Source organism: Ruditapes philippinarum, unplaced genomic scaffold, assembly GCF_026571515.1.
Source record: "Ruditapes philippinarum isolate M1 unplaced genomic scaffold, ASM2657151v2 ctg2995_1_1_1_1, whole genome shotgun sequence".
NCBI lineage: Eukaryota > Metazoa > Mollusca > Bivalvia > Venerida > Veneridae > Ruditapes > Ruditapes philippinarum.
Window position 1 is genome coordinate 17,454 of NW_026858909.1, and position 23,420 is coordinate 40,873.

The 23,420-nt window shown below is 32.6% G+C and overlaps 1 protein-coding gene across 1 annotated transcript; it reads right to left on the reverse strand.

The window, feature by feature from the left end:
• Window positions 1–1,197: 1,197 nt before the first annotated feature.
• Window positions 1,198–6,890, reverse strand: LOC132754645 (uncharacterized). Its single transcript, XM_060745302.1, has 5 exons — window positions 6,748–6,890; window positions 3,238–3,436; window positions 2,592–2,780; window positions 2,026–2,094; window positions 1,198–1,567 (listed from the first exon to the last, which is right to left on the reverse strand). Exons 2-5 carry the CDS (start codon window positions 3,422–3,424, stop codon window positions 1,401–1,403), a joined length of 612 nt encoding a protein of 203 aa, XP_060601285.1. The 5' UTR covers window positions 3,425–3,436; window positions 6,748–6,890; the 3' UTR covers window positions 1,198–1,400.
• Between the last annotated feature and the right edge of the window lie 16,530 nt (window positions 6,891–23,420).

Genomic DNA, 23,420 nt, shown 5'->3' on the forward strand with positions numbered 1-23,420 from the left:
GCTAAACGCATGCTCACGCACTGACTTCCGTTGTATCGAAATACTGCATATACTTATAGCGAAAGTTCGTAAGTGTGGCACAAACCAGAGTCAAAATATCATATATATCTCATTGTTCGGCTTGACAATACTGCTCTTAATAATCATATCTAGAGCTTGTATGATAATATACCTACCAAATATTGTTGAAGACTTGATAAACCCCACACCTTTTCTGAATCCTTCTGTAACTGAACGTTTAAAAGTTGATGCCACTTTAGCAACTAAAACAAAACAAAAGCAGTCTGTCTGAACATTGGATACATTTTTTATATTGGCACAGAGAATGTGAGATATATTATGTGGCATGTACGCGCAAATTTTCATGATGAATTGTTTTTTAAGTCTATATATAGGAGCTAGCGCAGTTGAGACAAATTGAGGAAAATAGTTCCACATACCAAGTCGACCATGACAAGACCATTATAATAGTGTAATCCCTAGATGTATTCAATCAACAGTCAAACAGAATCTTATTTTCCTTAACTTTATTCCACTTGCCTAAATCTATTGAATAGACAAACCTTGTCTGTATAAAAGAATATGATGCTGATGAACACGTTCAAGTAACGCATTTTTATGCAATTACAGGATCAGTGTTCAATTTATTGCATTTTGATTCGATAATGTATAATGTATGAAAATATATGTAATCTATCTTCCAATGTTTAGAAGATACACGTTATTTATCTTTCGGATGAGCTTTAACTGTTAAAATGGACGAAGTGATCATAACATATTTGAAATGAAATAAAATTATCGAGTCCTTCTACTTGTACATCAGTTCCTCAATAGAAAGTTGTACCTCATGGAACAAGTAATACATGTCACTCTCCTTTTTATTAATTTTTATTAATACAGATGAATTTTCAATTCAACAGAAAGGCAGTGGAGGACTATCTTCCAATGCGAAGAATTAAGATAATTATATAAAATAAATATTTAACAGTAATCGAGCAATTAGGCACAAATTGTCTTCATGTTCATGTATGACTTAAACATTTGATCTACCAAACGTTGTGACAAATTTTATATATAAAAGATGATTACAAATATTCTAATCATATATAAATACACCTTGGCAGACGTCAATTAAAATGAGATCTTTAAAGTTTATTTTTACCATTTAAAATCTCAATTGGAGGTAAAATCATACAACTGAAATGAATGTTTCTTTAGCAAAATGACGTTTAATACTTTATATAATACTTGAATATGTGACAATTTCATATAAATGTAGGAACGTTCACTAAAAAAAAACAGTTATTGCTGAATGCTGAAAGAACAGGTAACACCTAGTTTATTTGTCAATGATGTTGCATTATGTTCAGCAAGGTAATCGAGATAGTAAAATGTAATGCTTATGAAGTAAAAATGGAAAGCCATGAATGATTTAAAAAAAAACACATACCGGCGCCTGATATATTTACATGTTCAGAATCGGAACCTAATTGTTCATCGCTTGGTTTGTCTGCGAAGACTTCATCAGCACCGCCTTTTTGTGAGCTATTACTTTCATCCATTGAACCTTCATCAAATAAAATTTTCAAATCTAATGTCAATACGTTTATGAGATTTTATACGATTTGATGTGGGATTTTACAAATAACTTGTGTCCCAAATTTCAGATCATTCACTCACTCATTTTTTTTATTGTTTAAAATGACCTAACAATTAAATGCGTTATAACGCTATTAACTGAAAACGGACTTAGAACCTCACAAAATATCGATTTCTATTTGATTCTTCGTATATTTGTCTGGATGCATCTCCTAAATATTCGTTTTAAGTGCCAAGGATGATCTACAGGAATTTATCAAATGTTATATTGTTGGCTTTTGGACAAAAGTATGAGCTTCTTAAATACCATAGATGTATTATCTTGCTTGCAATATAACGCTGCCAGGAACTAAGTACAGATGTTACTTTTCATAAACGTTTTTCATTGTCAAATAAAAGTGACATATTTTGACAATAACCACTCACTGTATATTTCAACAGATACATCTTTATCATCTATCCGAATTGGTCTTTTCCCCAGCACCAATTGTAAAGCTGAAAAAAGAAATACAATCGAAATATGTCATGATTAAGCTGATCGCATTTTTCATTTCACTTACCTCCCTCAAGAGCAAAACATCTTATGCATTTTAAAATATTTCATTATCTGACACAGGCCTGATGCTATATTTATAACTTAGTTAATGTGTCCATAGAACTGCGGGATATCATGACAATAAAATAATGATTTCACTCTATGAATCTTTGAAGGGCGGACATAAATGACGTTATTTATTGTTTTCATGAAGACATTATCAGACTGTTCGACAAAAAATTGATAACAACCTTTCGAGATCTTACAAGATCTCGAAGTTAAGAAATAAAGCAAAGCCATATTGGTAATCTATGTCGTTTATTTAGTTATATGTCCTTAAATTTGATATTTTGCTTCTGTCAATGGAATTCTTCGTGGGCAAAATGCTATGTATTAAGTTGACATCAGTATATAATAGCCACACAATTCGCGTGATACTATGAATGTTACAACTTACCTTCCGCCTCCTCAAACTCAACAAGAGCAGATGAGTCATTCTTATCGATATCCACTCTTAAAACATTTCCACCGCCTTGTCGCCTTGTATTTTCAAAAATACCTATCAAAGAATCTGCCCCAATGCTTTTTGGCAAGCCGCACACTTTAAGAATTGTAGCATTTGCGGGCGTCCGATTAGATGTTGACTCTAAAAAATGATCTATATTTAAAACGATTGACATTAGAAAAAACATCTAGGTTATTTTTGTTCGTATCTCATTAAAAAAAAAAACAAAAAAAAAAACTTTCTTCATTTTGATTTACTGTCCTGATTTTTTGTTGTTGAAAAACTATATAACATTTTTAAGTATGTATGTAGTGGCCACTAAATTAATAAAATTAATACATTCCTGGAACGCAAAATGATTAACAAGTAGCTTCTTTCTCTTTAATTTAAATGTGCCCATCTTATGCCAGTACTTTAATCAGTGCATGTTAAATAATGAGTTATTTTGTTTTTCTTCCGGACAATATTTTGACAATATTAATAATTACATTTTTCATTGATAAAGTAAATATTATTGGAAAACCTTATAAGAACCTGTGCGGACCTGCTATGGGTCATAGCATGATTGGAAATGCTTTATTACGGTGGCTATATTTACCTGAAATCGGCCCCGGATTTTGCTCAATACCAGCCAAGAGCAACAAAATACCTATGAATACAACTGTCCCTATAGTCTTTAATCCTCGGGTAAAGTTGACTATATATTGAACAGTTATTACATCTGTACCAAAGTTTCGGCTGAAGCCACCAATTCTTCCACGATAAGTTTGTATATCAACACCCATTATTGTAATATTCTGAAAAAGGGACATAACATGATTATAACAAATATCTGTTTTATTTATAAAATAATACACTATTTGAGTATGTTCCGTAAAAAAGGAAAATGAAATAAATGTTATTCATATACAACATAAAACGGTCACTCTCTCTATAAGTATACATTTGTGTTCCCGTGAGCAAAATTACAATTTCACAAAATAATTTCTTTAGAATAGTAGATCCATGTAATATATCTATTATAGCAAACATGGAACGGCACGCTGAGATTTATTGTCAAATTTAAACTAGATATATGTATATAAGACCATCAAGACATCAAAACCATTCCGGACCACAGTCGCGTGTGGTATAGACTTTGTTTCTGTCGGATCATGTCTATGCATTAATTGTAGAAAATTTGTACATAAATTAATATTTGATTGACAATTTTCCATTGTTGCGATTGGTTTAGACACACGACTGACTTTTACATCTTTTATATTTTTTACCAAACAAATAAACGTCTCCTAGTTCCACGCTGAACTAATATATTTAAAGGCTTTACGGGATTGAATGTTCTAACCGGCAGAAACAATGTTGATAAAGAAAAAAACAACAAACAAAAAAAAAAAAAAAACCAAAAAAAAACAAACAAAAACAAACATAAATTAAACTGACAAGATACTGATATTAATATGGTGGCTGATTTGTGCCATTCGTGTTTTCGCCCAGCGACCCCGCCAAGCAAGAAGTCGAAGATTAACAAGTTAAAATGCGAAAACACGCTAATTAGCGGGGTCGCGCGGCGAAGTTTTATTTAAAAAACATCGCCCCGCGCCCCGCCAATTAGCGTGTTTTAGTCCCGCGACCCCGACGTTTTATATTTCTTAAATCTCGCTCCTAGCCCCCTCGCTAATAAGTGTGTTTTCGCTCCTTGCCCACGCCATTTTAACTTGTTAATATTCAACTTAACGCTTGGCGGGGTCGCGGGACGAAAACGCGCTAATAAGCGGGAGCGAGCGGCGAAGTTTTATTTGTTTTCGTCCCGCCACCCTGCCGTTTGATTTGAAATTTTTAAATCTCACTCAGCGCCCCCGAGGGGCAAAGTTTTATTTCTTAAACTTCGCCCCGTGCCCTCGCTAATAAACGTGTTTTCGCTTCGCGCCCCGCCATTTAAACTTGTTTATTTCCGACTTTTCGCTTGGCGAGGTCGCAGGGCGGTTACAAGAATGGTATAAATCAGCCACCATATATTTAGGTACCATGAATGTTGTGAATGATACCGACAAAATAAATAAGCCTTTAAATATTTGATTTTCTTTTGCTTTAAAGTATGCATTCGTTTTGTTATGTAAACAAATACGTACTTGTACTTTGACTGAGGAGCTACTTCAGATAAAACTTTTTTTCGTGTGGTGTGAACACTGTAGTTTCCTTAAGATTACTTAAAACCCGTTGTATAACTTATTTCGGCAATAAAACCGGTGCAAAACAGCGATTCAATAGTACCCTTTTCAAGGTTGTTTAGACAGCTTTAAACCAGCAAAACAGTATTAACTACATGGCAATGCAGACAAACAGGTAATATATCAGGGTATTTCAATAAAGAAAGACTTGACTTTTTATATAATTTATGCTCTCCCTAAACATTGCGACAGCTTGAGTGTATATTTAATCTGAAAGAAAATGTCTTAAAATCTATCGTTATAAATGTGAACATAAAAAATGTCAAAGAAATACATGTATAGTATTCTTTTAAGAAAACATGACTGTAAACATTAAATTTAACAAATTAAAAATCCCACCTTAAAGTGAAACAAATGATCAAATATCGTGAACATACAACACTTTATAGTATAAAATTGCATAGTAAACTGGAGGAAAATTTTATTTGGGGCTAATTTCAAACAAGTAGTTTGGGTACAGTGAGGAAATAAAATACATAGCAAACATAACTGAAGGGAGATAAACACTGAATAAACATAAAAGAAGTACTTTAAAATACTAAAGTTAGTGCTCTATGTATTGTGCATCACACAATCTTTTTATGCTTCCTATTATAGTCTAAATATATATTAAGTAACCATTTCTTTTATTTTCTTGAGCGAACAAAATAATTTGAAGTACAAAAACGGAAATAATTTAAATATAACTGACGATAGAGTTATATTCTTTGCATGTTTTTTTTTTCTCACTGCCTTAAACCTTTTTTTCTAGTTTCTTTCAATTTCCATCAAGGATATAATTTTTAAAATAAACAATATCTCTCAAACCGATGGCCACTAATGGATATCCCGAAAGCAATGGTAGCAAAGTTCATAGTGTTCCGAAGATTTCGTAATCTTTAGATTATAATAATCGACGATAGGAAAGTAATAGAAAGATAACAGTAACAATGTTCCAAGAACAACCACCATGAGTTAACAATAATTCAAAATACCAAAGTTAACGCATTTCTAGAACGGTTCGACATTGATTGTCGATTAACTTGGCAATATGGCAAGACATTTGCTTTTGTTTCGATGCACTTAAAAAACTACTTGCAAATATCTAATATCTATTTTTTATAATTTGAAATGTGAAATTTACATTTTGAAGTTGAAAGTTATTATTGTATATTATTAATGAAAATATGACGTTTACACGTTTATCGTAAATTCCATATTAAGCAAAGTTAACACTTCAAGGTTTACAATTTAACATGTGAATGCCATAGATTATTGTGCTGAAAATTATTATTATCATTTCACAAAAATAATAAAATTCAATCTATTAATTTTGAAACATTTTTAAAATTGATAACATTACCGTAATCATTATAATTATAAAATAATAATGCCTCGATGTTGTCAGATCTGAGACTGAGCTTAATATACACATGTACACATGTATACCCTCTTATCAAGATGCGCAGTCAATCAAAGAAAAACAAAACTTCCTTTAATTTAGGCTTATGTTACGCAATCGTATGGATCTTAATTAATAAAATCATCAGTTGCTCCAGTCAGTTTTACATACAAGTAAAGTTTTATATAAACAATTCGGTGCAATAAATCAAAATAACACATTCTAGTACATAGGATGCTGCAAAAAAGCTTTGATACACCTTTGCCCTATTATATATACATAATCTAAAAACAACAGACATTGAGCAATAATAAAGTTTTATTAAATAAACCTATACGAAAGAACATAAGAATTTTAACGAGTAGATTAAACAATAAATTATTTGTAAAAATGTTTTGTGAATCGAAATCTTACGATTTAACGATGTTACGCTTTATGATTTGATTTTAAATATTAATAAAACAAGTCTAATAGGTAATATCGAATATCGTTAAAATACCTGAGCATTTTCATAGATCCATAACCCTGAATTTTACTATGGGTGAACTGTTCCACACCATTGACGGTTTCTGCAAACGACAATTGTATGACATTCAAGGATAGATGAAATGTGCAGCTAAAATTGTCATCTATATTTGGCAACAATATTTGAGAAGTCGGCTGTGGATATAAAAAGTAATATCATGCTTTACAACGTAATTGTTCACCTGTCTGCTCTCAGTAGTATAAATTGCAAGTCCTTTAACAATATTGCTATCAACATTGAAATCAATAGAAAAGCAAAAAAGGAGTTGTAAGGGAATAAAAGATTTAAAACCCGAATGAAATCGTTTGAACACAAAAAAAAGGTTTTATATGGCGAAACACAAAACGTCCATAAAAGGAATAGGACGTGAAGATGTTACTCACTTGGTTGGACCAATGTACAATATATTTTTGTGTACTTGACCTTTATTTGGGACATAAAATTTAATCATTTATGCGGTATTGACAGAAATATCTCTTGTTTAAAAAACTTCAAATTTCACAGTTGTCAATAAATGAGAAGAAAAACTGAGTAGAATAGTCAGTTCAATATTTATGTTAAATAATTGCTCACAAGATGTATGCATCAAATTTTCAATTGTCTTGGGATCTAATGATACTGATATAAGGATACGTTATAGTTCTACAGCCTGATTTGTATGACTTATATACCAAATATGACGTTCACTTACTCAAAAGATAATATTTAATTGATTAAAATATTCAATAGGGTATTCACGTTGTTCAACCAGTATTTTAACCATCTTGGACGAAAGTACAAAACTATTGCCAAAGGTGATTTAACGTTGATTTTGGTCAAAGTTTACGCTTTACTTCAAACATTATCTATACTTATATATGGCTAATTTTGTGTTATAATTCCATCATTGAATTGTCTTGTAAATGATAAATGTCACAACAATTACGTTATAATTTTATTTTTCTGAATTTTCAATATGTTATGCATATTTAATGGGGTTAACACACAGCAGGCAGACAGACAGTCGAACATTCAGACAGACAGAAACCTATATTTTCACTCGATGTAGGACAACCTCAGCGGTGATGATTTTGGTAGTTTACTCTCTGAATCTCTGAATCACGGTAGTAAGCAACTTCAAATGCATCACAGCTCAGGTCAGATTCACAGCTTATCACTGTACCAGAAGGTTTTACAAATACTGCATTATGTACAAAAATATATTTGAAACCCTATAAAGATTTACAAAATACAAGTTCTGCAAAAAAATGCAAAAAACCAACTTAAAAAATAAATGAATAAATAAAAAACAATAAATAAACAAAAAAAGATAAATAAAAAAGATAGAAACCTCAACAAAATCTTTTACAGAAAAAATGGCGCTTTGTCTAAGGACTTAAAATGTTCAATTATATATGTTTTTTTTTGTTCTGTGTGAATGACATAAATTATAATAAGTCAGCAGCAATGGCAGCAACAGTTTCTACAGAGGCACAAGCTATTCAAAGCATTGTTCAAAATGTTTACTGGGTAAATCATTCAAATTCCCATTAATAACCTTCATCAGAAGTTTATGCATCATGAACATCTATTGAATTTTGCGTGTCTGTCTTTGACTTCCAACATCAATACTTATTTATTTTTTCATTTGCCTATGATTGGGAAAACTTTCAGCTGGACTAATTTCTTGGTTGATAAGCTAATTTCCAGAGGTTTTGACATGTCGATCTTATTGCATTGAAGCCACTAACTGCTCGAAGTACTCTTACCACAACTACTTGTGATTGACTTGTGCACTGTTTTGTATACCGATAAATAGTATTGAATCACATACGTCGCCTTAATGAAAACATTTCACATCCCTCTTTATGTAAAAATATAAACATTATAGTGCCTCGAGTATAATGTTAACATACACGTTTTTCTGGATATTTAATTGCAAAACTGGTTGTGAGAAAAACTTAATAAATAAATTAATAAATTTATGTCATCTCAACGAGGTTTGCAATAAAATGGTAGGAATGGATACAAGTAGTTGTAACTAATTTAAAACACAATTATGTATGTTCCCACAACACGATTATGTACACATTACAACATTTCCAATGAAAAAATGTTGCAAAACTTGAAAAGTTGTTATTAATAAAAAATAATCTGATTTTGCATTAAAAACATATTTGTTGCATACAGTTTGCAGTGGAATATAATTTTTTCGCAGCCATGTATGTATTCTGACTTAAATCACTTATACCCATTTTTATGACAACAAATATTCATATAATGTGTAGAGTTTTATCTAAATATAAAAAGGCGAATTTTGGTGTTTTATTGTAAAACTCCTTTTATTGCCAACAGTTATTACAAAATTATGTCATTGCAACGAGTGTTGCAATAACATTATCAACCAAATTTATGTTTAGCTTTTCTAGCTTCAGACCATTTTGCATTTATAACAACGAGTTTTGTGATAAAAAAGTAAAACGTTATTAGTTGTTGATAATGAAGATTAGCTATTACTTCTTTAAACTCATTATTTTGAAATACTATACATGCATGTATAAGTGTTTTGTAAAATGAAAAAAAAAACATGAAAGAAATTATTGAATCATAGAGGTTGGTTTTCTCAATAAAAATACCTTTATAAAAAATAACAGTGCAGCAAGTATAATCATACATGTTGAATTATTATATTTTGTTGCGAAACCGGTTCTATTGCAACACTTGTTCTAAGAATGTGCAACAAAATGATGTTATCGCAATGACTTTTAAAATACAGTAGTCGACGTTTATAAAACGATAATATATGATGTTCTATGAAAAGGAAAACTCGCACAAAAGACAAAAAAGCCTAATAAGGTGTTTATAACTCTTACATAGGACTTTATTACTCCAACTTAAGACTTAAAAAAAAACTCCTTAATAGATCCTACGTAGCAGCTATTTAGTCCAATGTAGGAGTTTATAACTCCCATACAAGACAATATAACTCCTTCGTATGAGGAAAAAGCCTAATGAGGAGTTTTAAAGTCCTACGTAGGAGTTACAAACTCCTTATTAGGCTTTTTCCTCATACGTATGACTATTTATTTTAAACTATTTAGCGATCTTTTCTTCAAAACAAATTGTTTTGGACACTCGAGGACTCATGACAAGGACAATATCTCGATGAAGATTAAAATCCGGCAGAAATATAGAGAAAAGGCAGGAGGGTAGTATCACACTTCCATTTTCTGAACATTTTATTAAAATATATAATAACATAATGTTTCAAAAGTTGAAATCATATCTTGTGATTAAGCTATTTTCTCTTTCACTAGTATTATAGTGAATATCTGGATCAGCGGAAATATATTTTTTACCGATACTGAGTTTAAGATCCACATAGGCTTCACCACATGTAGTTCTATGAGAAATTTTTCAGAGCTTTATTTGTCGTAACATAGTTTAAAAGACAGATCTTTTTCATTACTTATCACGAAAAACTTAAAATTGAAAATATTTGAATGTTTGCACCCAATAGTTTGTAAATGAAACATACTGTAAGTGTGACCGTGATATCTGACCTAGAGACCTGATTCATGCACAGAGCACTACGTCCTATGGAATTAGATTATTTAAAAAAGTAACATTGAAATTCCTCCATGCATATAAGAGATATGCTCTGGACAATATCTGGATATTAAATCATCTCTAGTGACCCTGATCTTTCAAATTTTAACTATATTACACGTTTTACACTTGAAGTCAACAGAAGTTACCATTTATGTTATAATTAATTATTATAAATGATCAAAAAATGGTCCGTTTACAGATCTTCATGTTTTATCTGAACATTGTCCTCTATGTGTGACCTTGACTTTGTCGAAGTGACCTGAATTTGGCGCGCGACACTCGTCTTACAATGGTTAACATATGTGTCAAAATTTATAAAAAATCCACTAATTAATGTAGAAGTTTTGCTCCAACAAGCTTTTTTAATTAGGCTTCCGTGACGTTTCACCTATTGGCCTAGATCATGCTTAGTGCACTACGTCTTATCGTTGTGCGCATTTTTGTACAGTATTATGTAATTGCGTCAATGCATGTAGGAGATGTACTCCATACAACTTTTGAATATTTTTTTAATCTGTATACTGTTATTAGGTTGTTACCACACCTCAGTGAAATTTTATACGTGTATATAACTATGCTTCTTAAACAATTTTCAAGCAAAGAAAAATATGTAAAACATGCACTGCAAATTTTTGTGCACATTACATGTAATCATTTAAATATATGTTTTCATTTCTTTTTGAAAAAAAAAATGACTTAGACTTTATAGAAAATAGTTTTTTATTACATCCCTTTATTTAAACGTGAAATGTTAATGTTATATTTTTACAAATAATGCTTTTTGAAACTTACAATATTGATACATCTTCATTTGATCATTATGCTTATGATATAAAACCATTAAAAATAAGTTACATGATCTTTATAGGCCTTGACCTTGTATATATTGACATTAATTACATGTGTCATAGTCATAGTAATGACAATGATAATTAAAACGTTTGTTTTATAATCCCAAAATGATGATTGAAAAGTCCTTTTATATTCTTACCTGAAATTTGAACTCTACGTGTGACCTTGACCTTGTAGACAGAAACCTGAAATTTGCGCGTGACGTTTTGCTTTCTAATGGTTAGCATTTTTGCCAAATGATTTGAATACCCTCTATGCATGTAGACTTTCTGCTCCGGGTGAGCATTTTTCAATGAACTCATGAACTCTAATTGTGACTTTGGCCATAAATCTATAGAACTAGTTCATGAGCTCGACACGGGACCTCATAGAGGTGGATACTTTTTTATGAAGTTGTATTAAAATCCATCAATGCGTGTAGGATATATACTTCACACGAAATTTGAGGGCCCGCTCCGCATGTCATTTTTATTTTTCGCCCGAAGTCCGTCTGAGAAGGGTTTGACTTCCTGTACATTTTACAGGGCAGAACTGAATATAAGTAGGATTTCAAAATTACAAACAGAAATCAGTGAATCTCATTGGTCATCGGTACAATGATATTAAGGATCTTTCAGAAACGTTAAAACGTCCGAATTATGAAAATTATTCAAAAGGAGTGTGTGGAACAAACTTTCTTATTCAATTTCTCAGATATGTAAGATCTGTGAATTTCATTCTAATAGAAAATTATCACTGCTTTTAATAGTTTATAAATTATCTAATGTATAACTATCAACATAAGAATTAACTAACATATTTAAATGACATTCTATAAGTTTTGTCCAAAATTACAAGACTACAAATTACTTTTAAAATTCCGGAAACACGTGTGCATACCGTAAGACCACGATTGAAAATGAAATATCGTAATTTTCTGGAACATGTACAATCAGTATAGAATCATGCTCAGTGTACATGATATATTTATGATAACTGATGTGTACAATTTAGATAGATGTTAAAATTTTGATATATATCTTGCATGTGAATACGTACGAGTACAGTTCTATTCCAGAAACACGACAGTTCCGTTTAGAAAAATATTTTGTTTAAATTATGGATCAATAAATGCTAATGTTACAGTATATTTAAAAGCACGAAAGTGACTTTTGTAATATTTGAGGGGCAAAAAAATACGTTATGTCTGAAACAAAAACAATTTTGACATCAATGTCAAAAACTGACGTTTAGCAAAAAACTAAATAAGAACTCAGTCAAGCCACATTTCTCCATCGATATTTTTTTTTACAATTCAAAATAATTGTGTAATCGTTTAGTTAGGGCTAGCTGTGCTGATACTTTAATTTACGTTTAAAATGCTAAAATATGTGTTATTTCAGACAAAAGGGTATTTGCATTGAACATAAATCATACTAAATGTAAACATATGATTCTGGACCTTTCCGATTTTTCGTATCTTTTCCATTCATTGCTAGGTCAACGTATCACAAACATAACCACGTGTTCTTTGTGCAAACCATGTCAACCAGTGACTATGTATTATCTCAGTGTAGCAATTAGATTACAAGTTAGTCAATTTACATACAACTGTAAAACACTGAAAAGGTCAACACGAGGGTCGTTTGAACAAAAATGCAAGCGAAGCGTTTTATCGCGCGAAGCGTGCAAACCGTGATTAAAGCCAACACGTGTCTATACAATATCCACTTGTGCGTAACATAGCATAATTTCACCGACCTCAGTACGGTACACGTTATTCAAAAGCCCACTCGTTAAGACTGCATACAAAATTCCTGCTGAAATTGAGCTCAAAATTATTGCATATATAAAAGATAGGCTTGAAACCTACAAATATTCACAAAAAGGTGTGCAATATTTATGGGGAGGACTTAATGTTTTTCAACACGGTTTACGGGTGGGTGGTTAATTTTAAGAGTGGGCTGCATCATCTTAAAGATGTTACTTGCTCTGGTCCTCCTGAAACAACGGCGACCAAATGTTACCATAAAAATAGCGATTTGCTAAAAAAGATTCAAATTTTAACGTGACGCCTGGTCCACAAACTTGTCGTTATCACACATTCATTACAATCTTTTTAAAAAAGCATCGGATACTAAAGAAAATCAATGCACGATGTTACCTCGTTTGCTGACAAATAAGCTAAAAAGTACCCGGATCGCATTGGCAAAGAAACTTCTACCCAGGATGTAGCAAAAGGGCATTTGATGACCTATGTTTACTTTTACGCACCTTAGTGGTGTTCAAACAGAATTTGAGTCACAAGAAATGCGAGACGCCTTATCATTGTTAACAAACTTTAAAAAGTGGATAGGCCATCTGAAACGATGTGTTCTGGTAGATTGGGGATACATTTTTCTTTTTTTAGGATAAAATACTTATAAAGATTGGCAGCCAACTTGTTATTTATAAGTAGTATATTCTCTGCTACTGTAACTGAAATAACCCATTACACGATATACACGCATTTTAACGCCTTCTCACCCCCACCCCCTTTTTGATGTCTCAAATGATGACAAAATGCCTTATTTAGGCCCCAACACTTGTTTTTGTTTGAGAAATGTTGTTAAAAAAATTGACTTTTTTTCGGCGCGGCTCCCCAACAAAAAGATACATCAAGGGGTTTCCAGAAAGGGGAAGTGTCCCCTTCTGTTGGGGGGGGGGGCGTCAGTCACCCTCATCGCCAATAAAATCTTAGACTTGTAAGAGGCTAAAAATAACACTCGATCATAAGGTAACGTCTAACCAACACTGAAAAGCATTTTACTCTATCTCAATCCATTGAGAAGTTGCAGCACTTTGAAATCAATTTTGATGTGAAAAGTCAACGCAAAATAGTGATTTTTGGCAATTTTCCGATGTCCCCTCGTTGCCATGATAACAGAAAATTTAAGCCTGGGCATGTTGTTACAAAGACAATGGTCCAGTCAACATTTTTGCCAAGTTTGATAAGTATTAAACAAGTTTTTTTTATAGTTTTATAGCAATTTGAACTTGTAACGGGAGACATATCAATGAAAATAGCCATTTTCCACCAAATGCTCATGAAGTAATGGTATAATATCAAGAAATCAAAACCTGATAGTTTGAACAACAGTGCACCAGCCAATTTGAATAAACAGAATGATGGTCGTTAGTAAAGTTCTTATTCACGTTTAAGATATTTCAATTGAAGAAAATTTAATGAAAATGTGGTTTTATGTGTGTGACAGAGCAGAACAGTTTGAGCAATTTTCAAAGTGGACTATCTCAGAAATATTTTTTTTTTCTATTTAAAGAAGATCAGCTCTGACAGAATATTTCACGAGGAGATTTCGTTTGAACACTTTTTTCGTGTAAGCCCTGGCTGTCTTTTTGGGCAGCAGACCCAAATCATTTAAACAAATTTAAAAGAACACCATCCAAGGAACATGCCTGTGAAGTTTTGCGAAAAAGGATTCAGTCGCTTAAGAGATATCCGTTTAAACAGTTGGTGACAACAAAAGACGCTAAAATTGACAGCCAACGTGTATTAAATAACTTAGATATTCTGTTACTGTAACTGAAATAATCTCCTTTTGTTCAGTTACCCCAACGACTCCAGTCAAGAAAGGAAAGACTGATGGTTCAAGCAACGTAGCAACAGACAAGTCGAAACAGCAAAACAAAAACAACAGAATAATGGAAATGGGGTCAAACAGAAAGAACAGTTAGATTGTAAGTAAAATTCCTATTCACTGTGAATGCACTTAGGCCATTCTGTCTCAACAATTACCTTGTTAACAATTAAGGCTCAATCTTCATGATAATTTGCTGTTATCTTCCTGAAAAGCAAGTTAGCAGTTGCATGCATACTTAAACATGTGGTACTGTACAAAGGCAATACGGTCTTAGCGTGTCAATGAGCATGCACCCACAAGATGACTTTGACTGAAGTATTGTTGTTCATGGCGTAAAGTCCCAACTAAACAAACAAATCAGAATGTCTGTCATTTGTCAAGTTCATATCTGGATCAAATCGGGTCAAACCCTAGCTATGGTCATCAGTACAGGTCTTGTTAATCAAACCGAGATAAGGAAAGGGGAAAATAGTTAGTTGGCTGCAAGAAAAAAACAAGAACCGGTTGAACAGGGTGATGTTTCCAGAGAGGGTTTTGCACACAGGAAAGTCTGAAAAAATGAATGTTTTCAGGTTCTTTAGCATTGAAGTTCTATCAAATGAGATCTATCTACCTACAAAGTATCATGTTGATATCTCTAATAGTTTTAGAGTAATGTTCCGGACAAAAGTCTAAAAGTCAAATAGTCAAAAAGTAAAAATAAACAAAAGGCAATAACTTCAAAATAAGGAGAGGCAGAGTTATGGTTCTTTAGCACTGCACATTTACCCAATGAGACCTTTCTACCTACACTTACTAATAATTTTAGAGTAATGTCCCGGACAAGTTCAAAGTGTAAAAATGAACAAAGGGCAATAAGTCAGAGTAAGACGCAAGACAGAGTTTTGATTCTATAACAATGCACTTCTACTCAACGAGATCTATCTACCTACAAAGTTTTATGTTGATATCTCTAATACTTTTAGAGTTATGTCCCAGACAAAGTTCAGAGTGTAAAAATGAATAAAGGACAATACTTCAAAAAATAGGCAAGGCAGAGTTACGGTTCTTATGCACTGTAAACCTACTTAATGATATCTATCTATCTGTAAAGGTTCATGTTGATAACTTTTAAAGTTTAAGTGTTATGTCGCGGACAAAGTTAAAATTGTAAAAGTAAACAAATGGCAATAATTTAAGTAATGCAAGGCAGAGTTACGGTTCTTGTGCATTGCAAACCTATTCAATGGGATCTAGTTTCATGTTGATACCTCTTGTTGTTTCTAAGTTATGCCCCGGACAAGAAAAACGGACGGACGTACAGACGGATTGACGGACAAAGCAGCGACTATATGCTCACCCTTCGGGGAGCATAAAAAGAGCTGTCGGTAATACAGCACGCTGGACTTGTCTTAGTGTTTGATAGTAAACATGACTTGATATTTTAAAAAAATCACAAAAGGATATTTTTTCAAATTCATTTGACAGTAATTGGCCTTAGAGATATTCCTATTATGCTCCCAAAGAGGTTTATAAAATTTAAACTTTTCTCAAAGCCAGATGCCAATGGAATATGAAAATATCTGAGGTGGTACCTACACTTTAAAGTAAATTCTAAATCGAAAGAGACATTTTTTGTGAAAATGCTTGATAAAATTACCTCCTCCTGTCTGCAGGTTGGCGCATGATGTTTAACATTTGTGCAAAGTTTCAGAGCCACATGTCAATGGACTTTGAAAATATTTTAGGTGGTACACAAACTTTAACATAAGACGCCAACGCCGACGCTCGGGTTACTAGGATAGCTCTACTCATTCTTATGGAATTTTTTCGAGCTAAAAATACCTTAAAATGTATAACAAAAAAAATTAAAACTGTAATTTCTACTGCTGGGCATAAATTATTGTCAAATGGATTATTTCTCAATTGTCAACTAGGCTGGTCCATAACTCTGTCATCCATGAAGTGATTTTGGTTTTACCTGACACATTATATTTCTTATGATCAGACAATATGTCATGCAGTATCTTTGACCCCTTAGTCAAAGGTCAAGGTCACATTTAGAGATCAAATGTTAAAGTTGAAAAAAATGACTTTAATCGATGGTCGAAGAAAAAATTCTAGAATACCTTTTTGTGGTTCAAAATGTGTGTTACATCAATTTCTTGGTGTATTTTGAGCTATCTTTACATTAGAAAAGCTTATTTAAAGACTGACAATAAAGTTTAACCTCATTGACAACATTAAGCTCTTGTTGGGCGTATTTCGTGACTTTGTACCTTTATTTTAAATAAAACTAGAAGGGGGAAATATCTGCCTTTGGTGCAGCATTTTGTAACCATATTTTCACGTTGCATTCGGAGTGAAACCACTACCTCAGTAACGGATCTTGATGAGTTCGTCCTGTCAAAAAATTTACGAAGAGTAAGTTATTACTTTAATTTTGCTAGACAGTTATTACTCCACCCTTGATTAATTTCATTTTGACACTCTGAATCCAGAAGTCGTTAATTCGAATCCCTTGAGTGGCGAGTTTCTTTCGTTTCTCCAATAAAAAGGGGCGAGAACTGGTAAAAGATCAAGGAAGCATTTATTAAGCGTAATAAATTTAATTTGTAAGAACTTGTTTCACAATCGATGAAAAGTTTAAATAATGTGAAGTTTAAAGTCAGTTTGTCAGTTTTAGACTGTCAAAGTGAACAAATGGTTTTAATCAGATCAAATAAAACAAACCTTGAAACAGAGGAAGGGCATCTGATGTCTGTCCATTAAACAGTCACGCACACGTTATTTTCTAAAATTGAATTTTGCCTAAATGACACTTGTTTTAAACTTAAAATCCATAAGATTATGACTACTATAAAATAAATTATTAATTTGTACTAGTAATGCTCACAGGGTTACACATAAGCGTTGACCTTATTTGGTGCTGGACATTTGCCATTTTTAATTGGCTTTTTATAAACATTTTAATTAGAAATACAAGCGTTCTTTTGAATTTTAGCTCACCTGTCATATAGTGACAGAGTAAGCATTTTAGAACGCCCTTTGTCCGTATGTCTACAATACTGTTAACAATCTAGAGGCCACATTTATGTCTGTTTCTTTGTGAAACTTGATTAGATTGATTTGTCTTGATACATTTCCGGTTGAGTTTACATCTTCGTCATGTGCAAAGCAAAACTAGAACGCCACGTCAAATTAAAGGTAAAGCTTGTTAACAACCTTGAAGTGGAGGTCACAGTTATAATTTTATCTCCATGAAACTTGGTCATAATGTTTGTCTTAGTGACCTTTAGATTAAATTGAAGACGGGTCATAAAGTGTCAAAAACTAGGTCACCAGGTCAAACATATGAAACGATTGTTAACACTCTATAGTCACATCTATGAATATATCTTCATAGGACTTGGCCAAACTATTTATACTGACGACCTCTAAGTTATGTTTTAATCTTGTTAATTTGCAGTCAAAAACTAAGTCATAAGGTCAAGTCAACGGAAAAGCTTGTTCACACTCTAAATGTCACATTTATGACTGTATCTTCATGAAACAAAGTCAAAATGTTTATATTGATGATCTTTAGGTTATGTTCCAAGATGTCTTGACGAATCAAACAAAAGGTCATTAGGAAAAGTCATAGGAAAAGCTTGTATGCACTTTAGAAGTCAAATTTATGATTGTATATCCATGGATGTTTATCTTTATAATCTTGGGTCTAGTTTGAATCTGGGTCATGTGCAGTCAAAACCTAGGTCAGTAGGTCAAGTCAAAGACAAAGCTAGTTAACACCCAAGAGCCCAGATTTACGACTTATTTGTTTCAGTAGACACAGTCTTCTCTGAATGTCTATGGATTTTTAAGATGTCAGCTTAATTTGGCTGAGCCATCATGGCACTCTTGTTTTTAACATTAATTACATTGCATAATTCAAAGGCAGCTTATCTGTAGCTCTGACTCGTCAGCTTGCAATGATGTATTTAATGTACTTCGTTTGATTTCTATTGTGTGAAAGAATTAAATGATTTTAAAGAGACTAAACGTAACAGTTAAAATACACCAAAACAACACATATTTTTTTTAAAAATCTTTACTAGTTTCGACTGTTGTCTTCATCAAAATCTAAACCTAACCTAACAGTGACTGTTGTCTTCATCAGAATCTAAACCTAACCTAACAGTGACATTCTTTGCCTTAAAAGGAATATCTGCCTAGAGCAAGAGCAATCAGACAGTCATTAAATTTCCTTAACACCAAGCAAATTAGCAACAGTTACTGTCAACTCAGATACAAAGAAAACAACCGCACCAAAAAAGCTAACACCGCCTTTGGTTTCAAAGACACCCCCTTAACATGAAATGTTATTCAGTAGACACACTAAGTCTCGGCTGGAGGACGCCGTAGCTCATATCGATGAATTATATCTTAGTGTGAAGATTCTAAAGAAAAATCGTATATATTTTGTTAACAAGATTGATTTGATTTTAAATAAAAATGATATTGATAGTCTATAGATTGGGAAATTTGAGAAGATGTGTTACACTTAATAGAGTTATCATTGTTAGACACAGGAATAGTTTTTCCCTTAAACACTTGACATACCCACGGTTGTTTTACTCTTGTGACGCCTTTTGAAAAATACATTTTATCTCTAGTGGTGCTGGAAATTTTGCTTTTATTCAGTTCCTCCCTATAAAATATACAGGAAGTCATACAGTTCTCAGGCGGGCTTTGCATTGGAATAAACATTGAAACTTTCATTTATTGCTTTCCACCAAATACGTCTCACAAAACTACCCCACAATTATGCTAGTTATAAAATTCAAAGTCGTAGTGGTAAATTAATTAGATTAAAAGGCCGGATCTTTCGAGTCATGGGATTGGAATCCGTTTATCTTTTAACTTCGGTAAGAATGTTATACTGGAATCCATCGTTCGTCATCAATAATTCTGAAACGTCATTATCTCTTAAACCACTGGAAGTAACGATTTAGAGTCTTCTTTTTTATTTAAAGATTGTGATATCCATGCATATTCCGCATTCTTTTTAAGTGGATTGGTCCACAATTGGAAGGTCCTTTTTACCTTCGAATGATTATGCTGACAGTATGTAATATGAAACATGAAAGCAAAACATTAAAATATCTAGTGTACGATAAAAGAAATGACTACAATGTATGTTAACTTATATCATACGACAACATAAAAATACAAGTTGGAAAGAGGAAAGCCCATACAGTCGAGACTGCCTTAACGATCCCTTAATTAGACGACTCCTTGTCATATGCGATGCTATTTTATGTCCCCGACTCAATTTATTATGGATTTAAGTCTAAAATAAAAGACTCTTTGTCTTACGCGACAAGCGACTGTGAAATCGGACTCCCAATTTGCCCTGATTTTTTACAACAAAATGGTAACGCTCGTTATTTCGCAGGGCCTTATTCCCCACTGCTGCAGTCGGTACTACTTTTTTTCTCCTCAAAAAATGTCTAAAATCCCCCTTTTTTCTAAAGTGAAAGAAAAACCGAATAAAAACTTGTAAACCTGTACATTACAAGGACATGTATTGGTTCAATAAATCTCATTTAAGAGCTTTTTACATTGTTCGTTTAGAAATCTTACAAGTTATAAATTCGGACCAAACTTTAAATCATTCAAAATCTTGTACAAATACTTTTGAGGCATACGCACTATCAAAAGAGGTTATTTACAATATTGAGCTCGTACTATTTACTTGTTATTGTCAACGTACTTGCAATTCTGCAAGCGCCTACATACCTGAAATGAATTGTAATTGTCTTCACAATGTAAAAATACTGACATCAAAAGAATTTCCCTTTTAATAGGTTTAATTATGTATTAATTTAATGAATTTAAACAAGTACCATAATTTTTTCTAGCTTTGTAAACTTAATATAAAATATTTTATCTTTTGTTTAATACCGTCTCTTTGTGTTTTCTGTTTGATATCTGAAAAATAGTTATATTTGAATCACCTCTCGTACAAGTTCAAATTGACATGTAGTTTAGTTTATATTATACTAATTTATTTCAGTTTGATTGTCTTGGAAACAATTAACTTTTGAAACGCTTCAATTCCATGGAGCCATCGAGGTTAATGAACTTGTACGAAAACATCGGATGTTTCCGCATAAAATTTCGTGATTGTGCTCGTTTTGTAAGCTCACATAAAACAACATCAAGCCTCTCATGGGGTTTGAACCCAGGTGACCAGCAAATCTTATATAACAGTCGGACGCGTAATCCACTTGGGAACTCAAATGTACAATGAGTAACCGCAAGAATGCTTTACTGTGTTTGCAAATCAACAACATAAATGAGATTGTCCCTATGTTTTATCTTTTAAAATAATGTTTTGTAAAGAAAAATGTTTTTGACTTAAAATCCATAAAGGTTACATTTTCTTAACCCTTTCCCCCATGAGCATATTGTGAAAAATGGCCGTTTCCACTGAAAAGCCTCCTGTTACAAGTTCAAACTGCTATGAAACTATGAAAAATGCTTCAATACTAATCAAACTTGGCACAAATGTTGACTGGACCATTGCCTTTGCAACGACATGCTCAGTCTTAAATTTCCTGTTACCATGGCAACGTAGGGACATCTCAAAATGGCCAAAAATCACTATTTTGCCTCGATCTTTTCAATCAAAATTTATTTCAAATCGCTGCAACTTCTCAAGGGATTGAGAAAGAGTCAAAGGCTTTTCAGCGTTGGTTACACGTTACATTATGATCGACCTGGGGGTCATTTTTAGCCTTTCACAGGTCCAAAATTTTCTTGGCGATGAGGGGGACTCCGCCCCCCTTCAAACCCCCCTAACAGAACGGGGCACATCCCCCTTCTGGCAACCCCATGATGTATCTTTTGGATGGGGGGCGGAGCCGTAAAAGTGCTCATTTTTTAGCAACATTTCTCAAACGAAAACATGTGTTTGGGGTCCAAATAGGACATTTTTTCACTTTTTGAGGCGTAAAAAAGGGGGGGGGGGTCGAAAGTGCGTTGTTTCGCGTATATATGAGGTAAAGAGTTAAGAAATTTAGGAAAACATGTTAATATGTATATATTGTAAGGTTTTTTTAAGGGTAGAAGTGAAACGCACTGACGGCAACTTCCATCATTTCAAAAGTGTTAAATTTACCTACAATTTTACAAGAATTTTAATGCATCAGAAATAACGTGTGTCCGTATGACCATTAAATTTATGATAATGATTCTAAATTAAATATGTTCTAATGGCAGTTAGACAAAACATCAATACAATTGAGACAATACAAGTAGTGCAAGAAGAAGAATTTGATAGAATATTGCTTTTAGATTATAGGAATGTTTACGTAATTAAGTACTTATTTGAAATTTGAACGAGTGTAATTATAGTATCAATTCAGAAGCACATTCATCAATCTTTTCTGTTTATTAAAATGTCATTATAAATACATTGAATAATGAACTCACATTCGATTGACTTGTATGCTGGTTTTTAAACAAATTACGGATGAAAAGCTAAAATTACATTCCTAAGAGGTCGTAAAATAAGTCTATGTTAAGGTGCTAAAATTAAATGCATGAGATCATATCAAAATTAAAGAAAGCTAAGGTATCATTGCAGTATTTCAAAATTAGTAAGGATATAATTAAAGTTATTGACAGAAACTGTAGATCTACGTTTCATACGTGTCATTTGACCATGTATGCGTTTTATATGAAATCTTGATTCATTTAAAGAGGAAATTTTTATGTTAGAATCTTAAGAAATATTGCATTATTGAAAGAAAAATATAACCAAGGTGAAAAGGACCTTGTAAGCTTTAAAACCGTTTTAATTAAGTTATGCGTTTAAACTAGTTGAAGTGTCTTAATCGTAAACTATTTGCAATACTTGCTTAAAGTTTACATTTTTACAAATGAATTGCGTTAAATTAATTGCGTTGGTTTAATATAAAGTGGTTTTCGGGACAAAATTAATATCATTATGCTTATTTCTTCAATTTAAAGTGATCACGAAATATTACTTCTTATTGAAACTTGGTATGTGATCACCATGGTAAATTAAGCTTCCGTGATTATATTTCATTGTCCTGAGTCTCAAAGCGTGCAACTAAGGTGTCGCCGGGTTTTTTTTGTACATAAGAGTGCAGTCAGTGTTTTACCCCCCTCCCATCCAATAAAAAACAAATATCGAAAAAAGTAAAAGTTATTTAGGTCAGAGCTAGTATTTTAATATTAGTTGTACTATCACTTTAATTTGTATTTTTTCACTTCTGCCAATTTGTAATAGTATTATGAATGCAAAAACATGTTCCGTTAATACAGTCATGTTCTATAAAATTTCTGAGAGTCACCCGATCATCATTAAGCTGTCGGAATGGTCGCTAAATTTGAAAATGATACAGACTATGTTATATCACTATGAGCATTGGGCAATAATTCTTCATCGCACTATACTAAAAATCTTTGGTTTATCTAGTTTTGTTTAAGTCGTACATTCACTCAAAACACGCCCCTATATAATCCCTGATTGTTCATAACCGGTTTTAAGGAAGGATAATCGTACAGAAATTAATAAAAGAAGACATATGG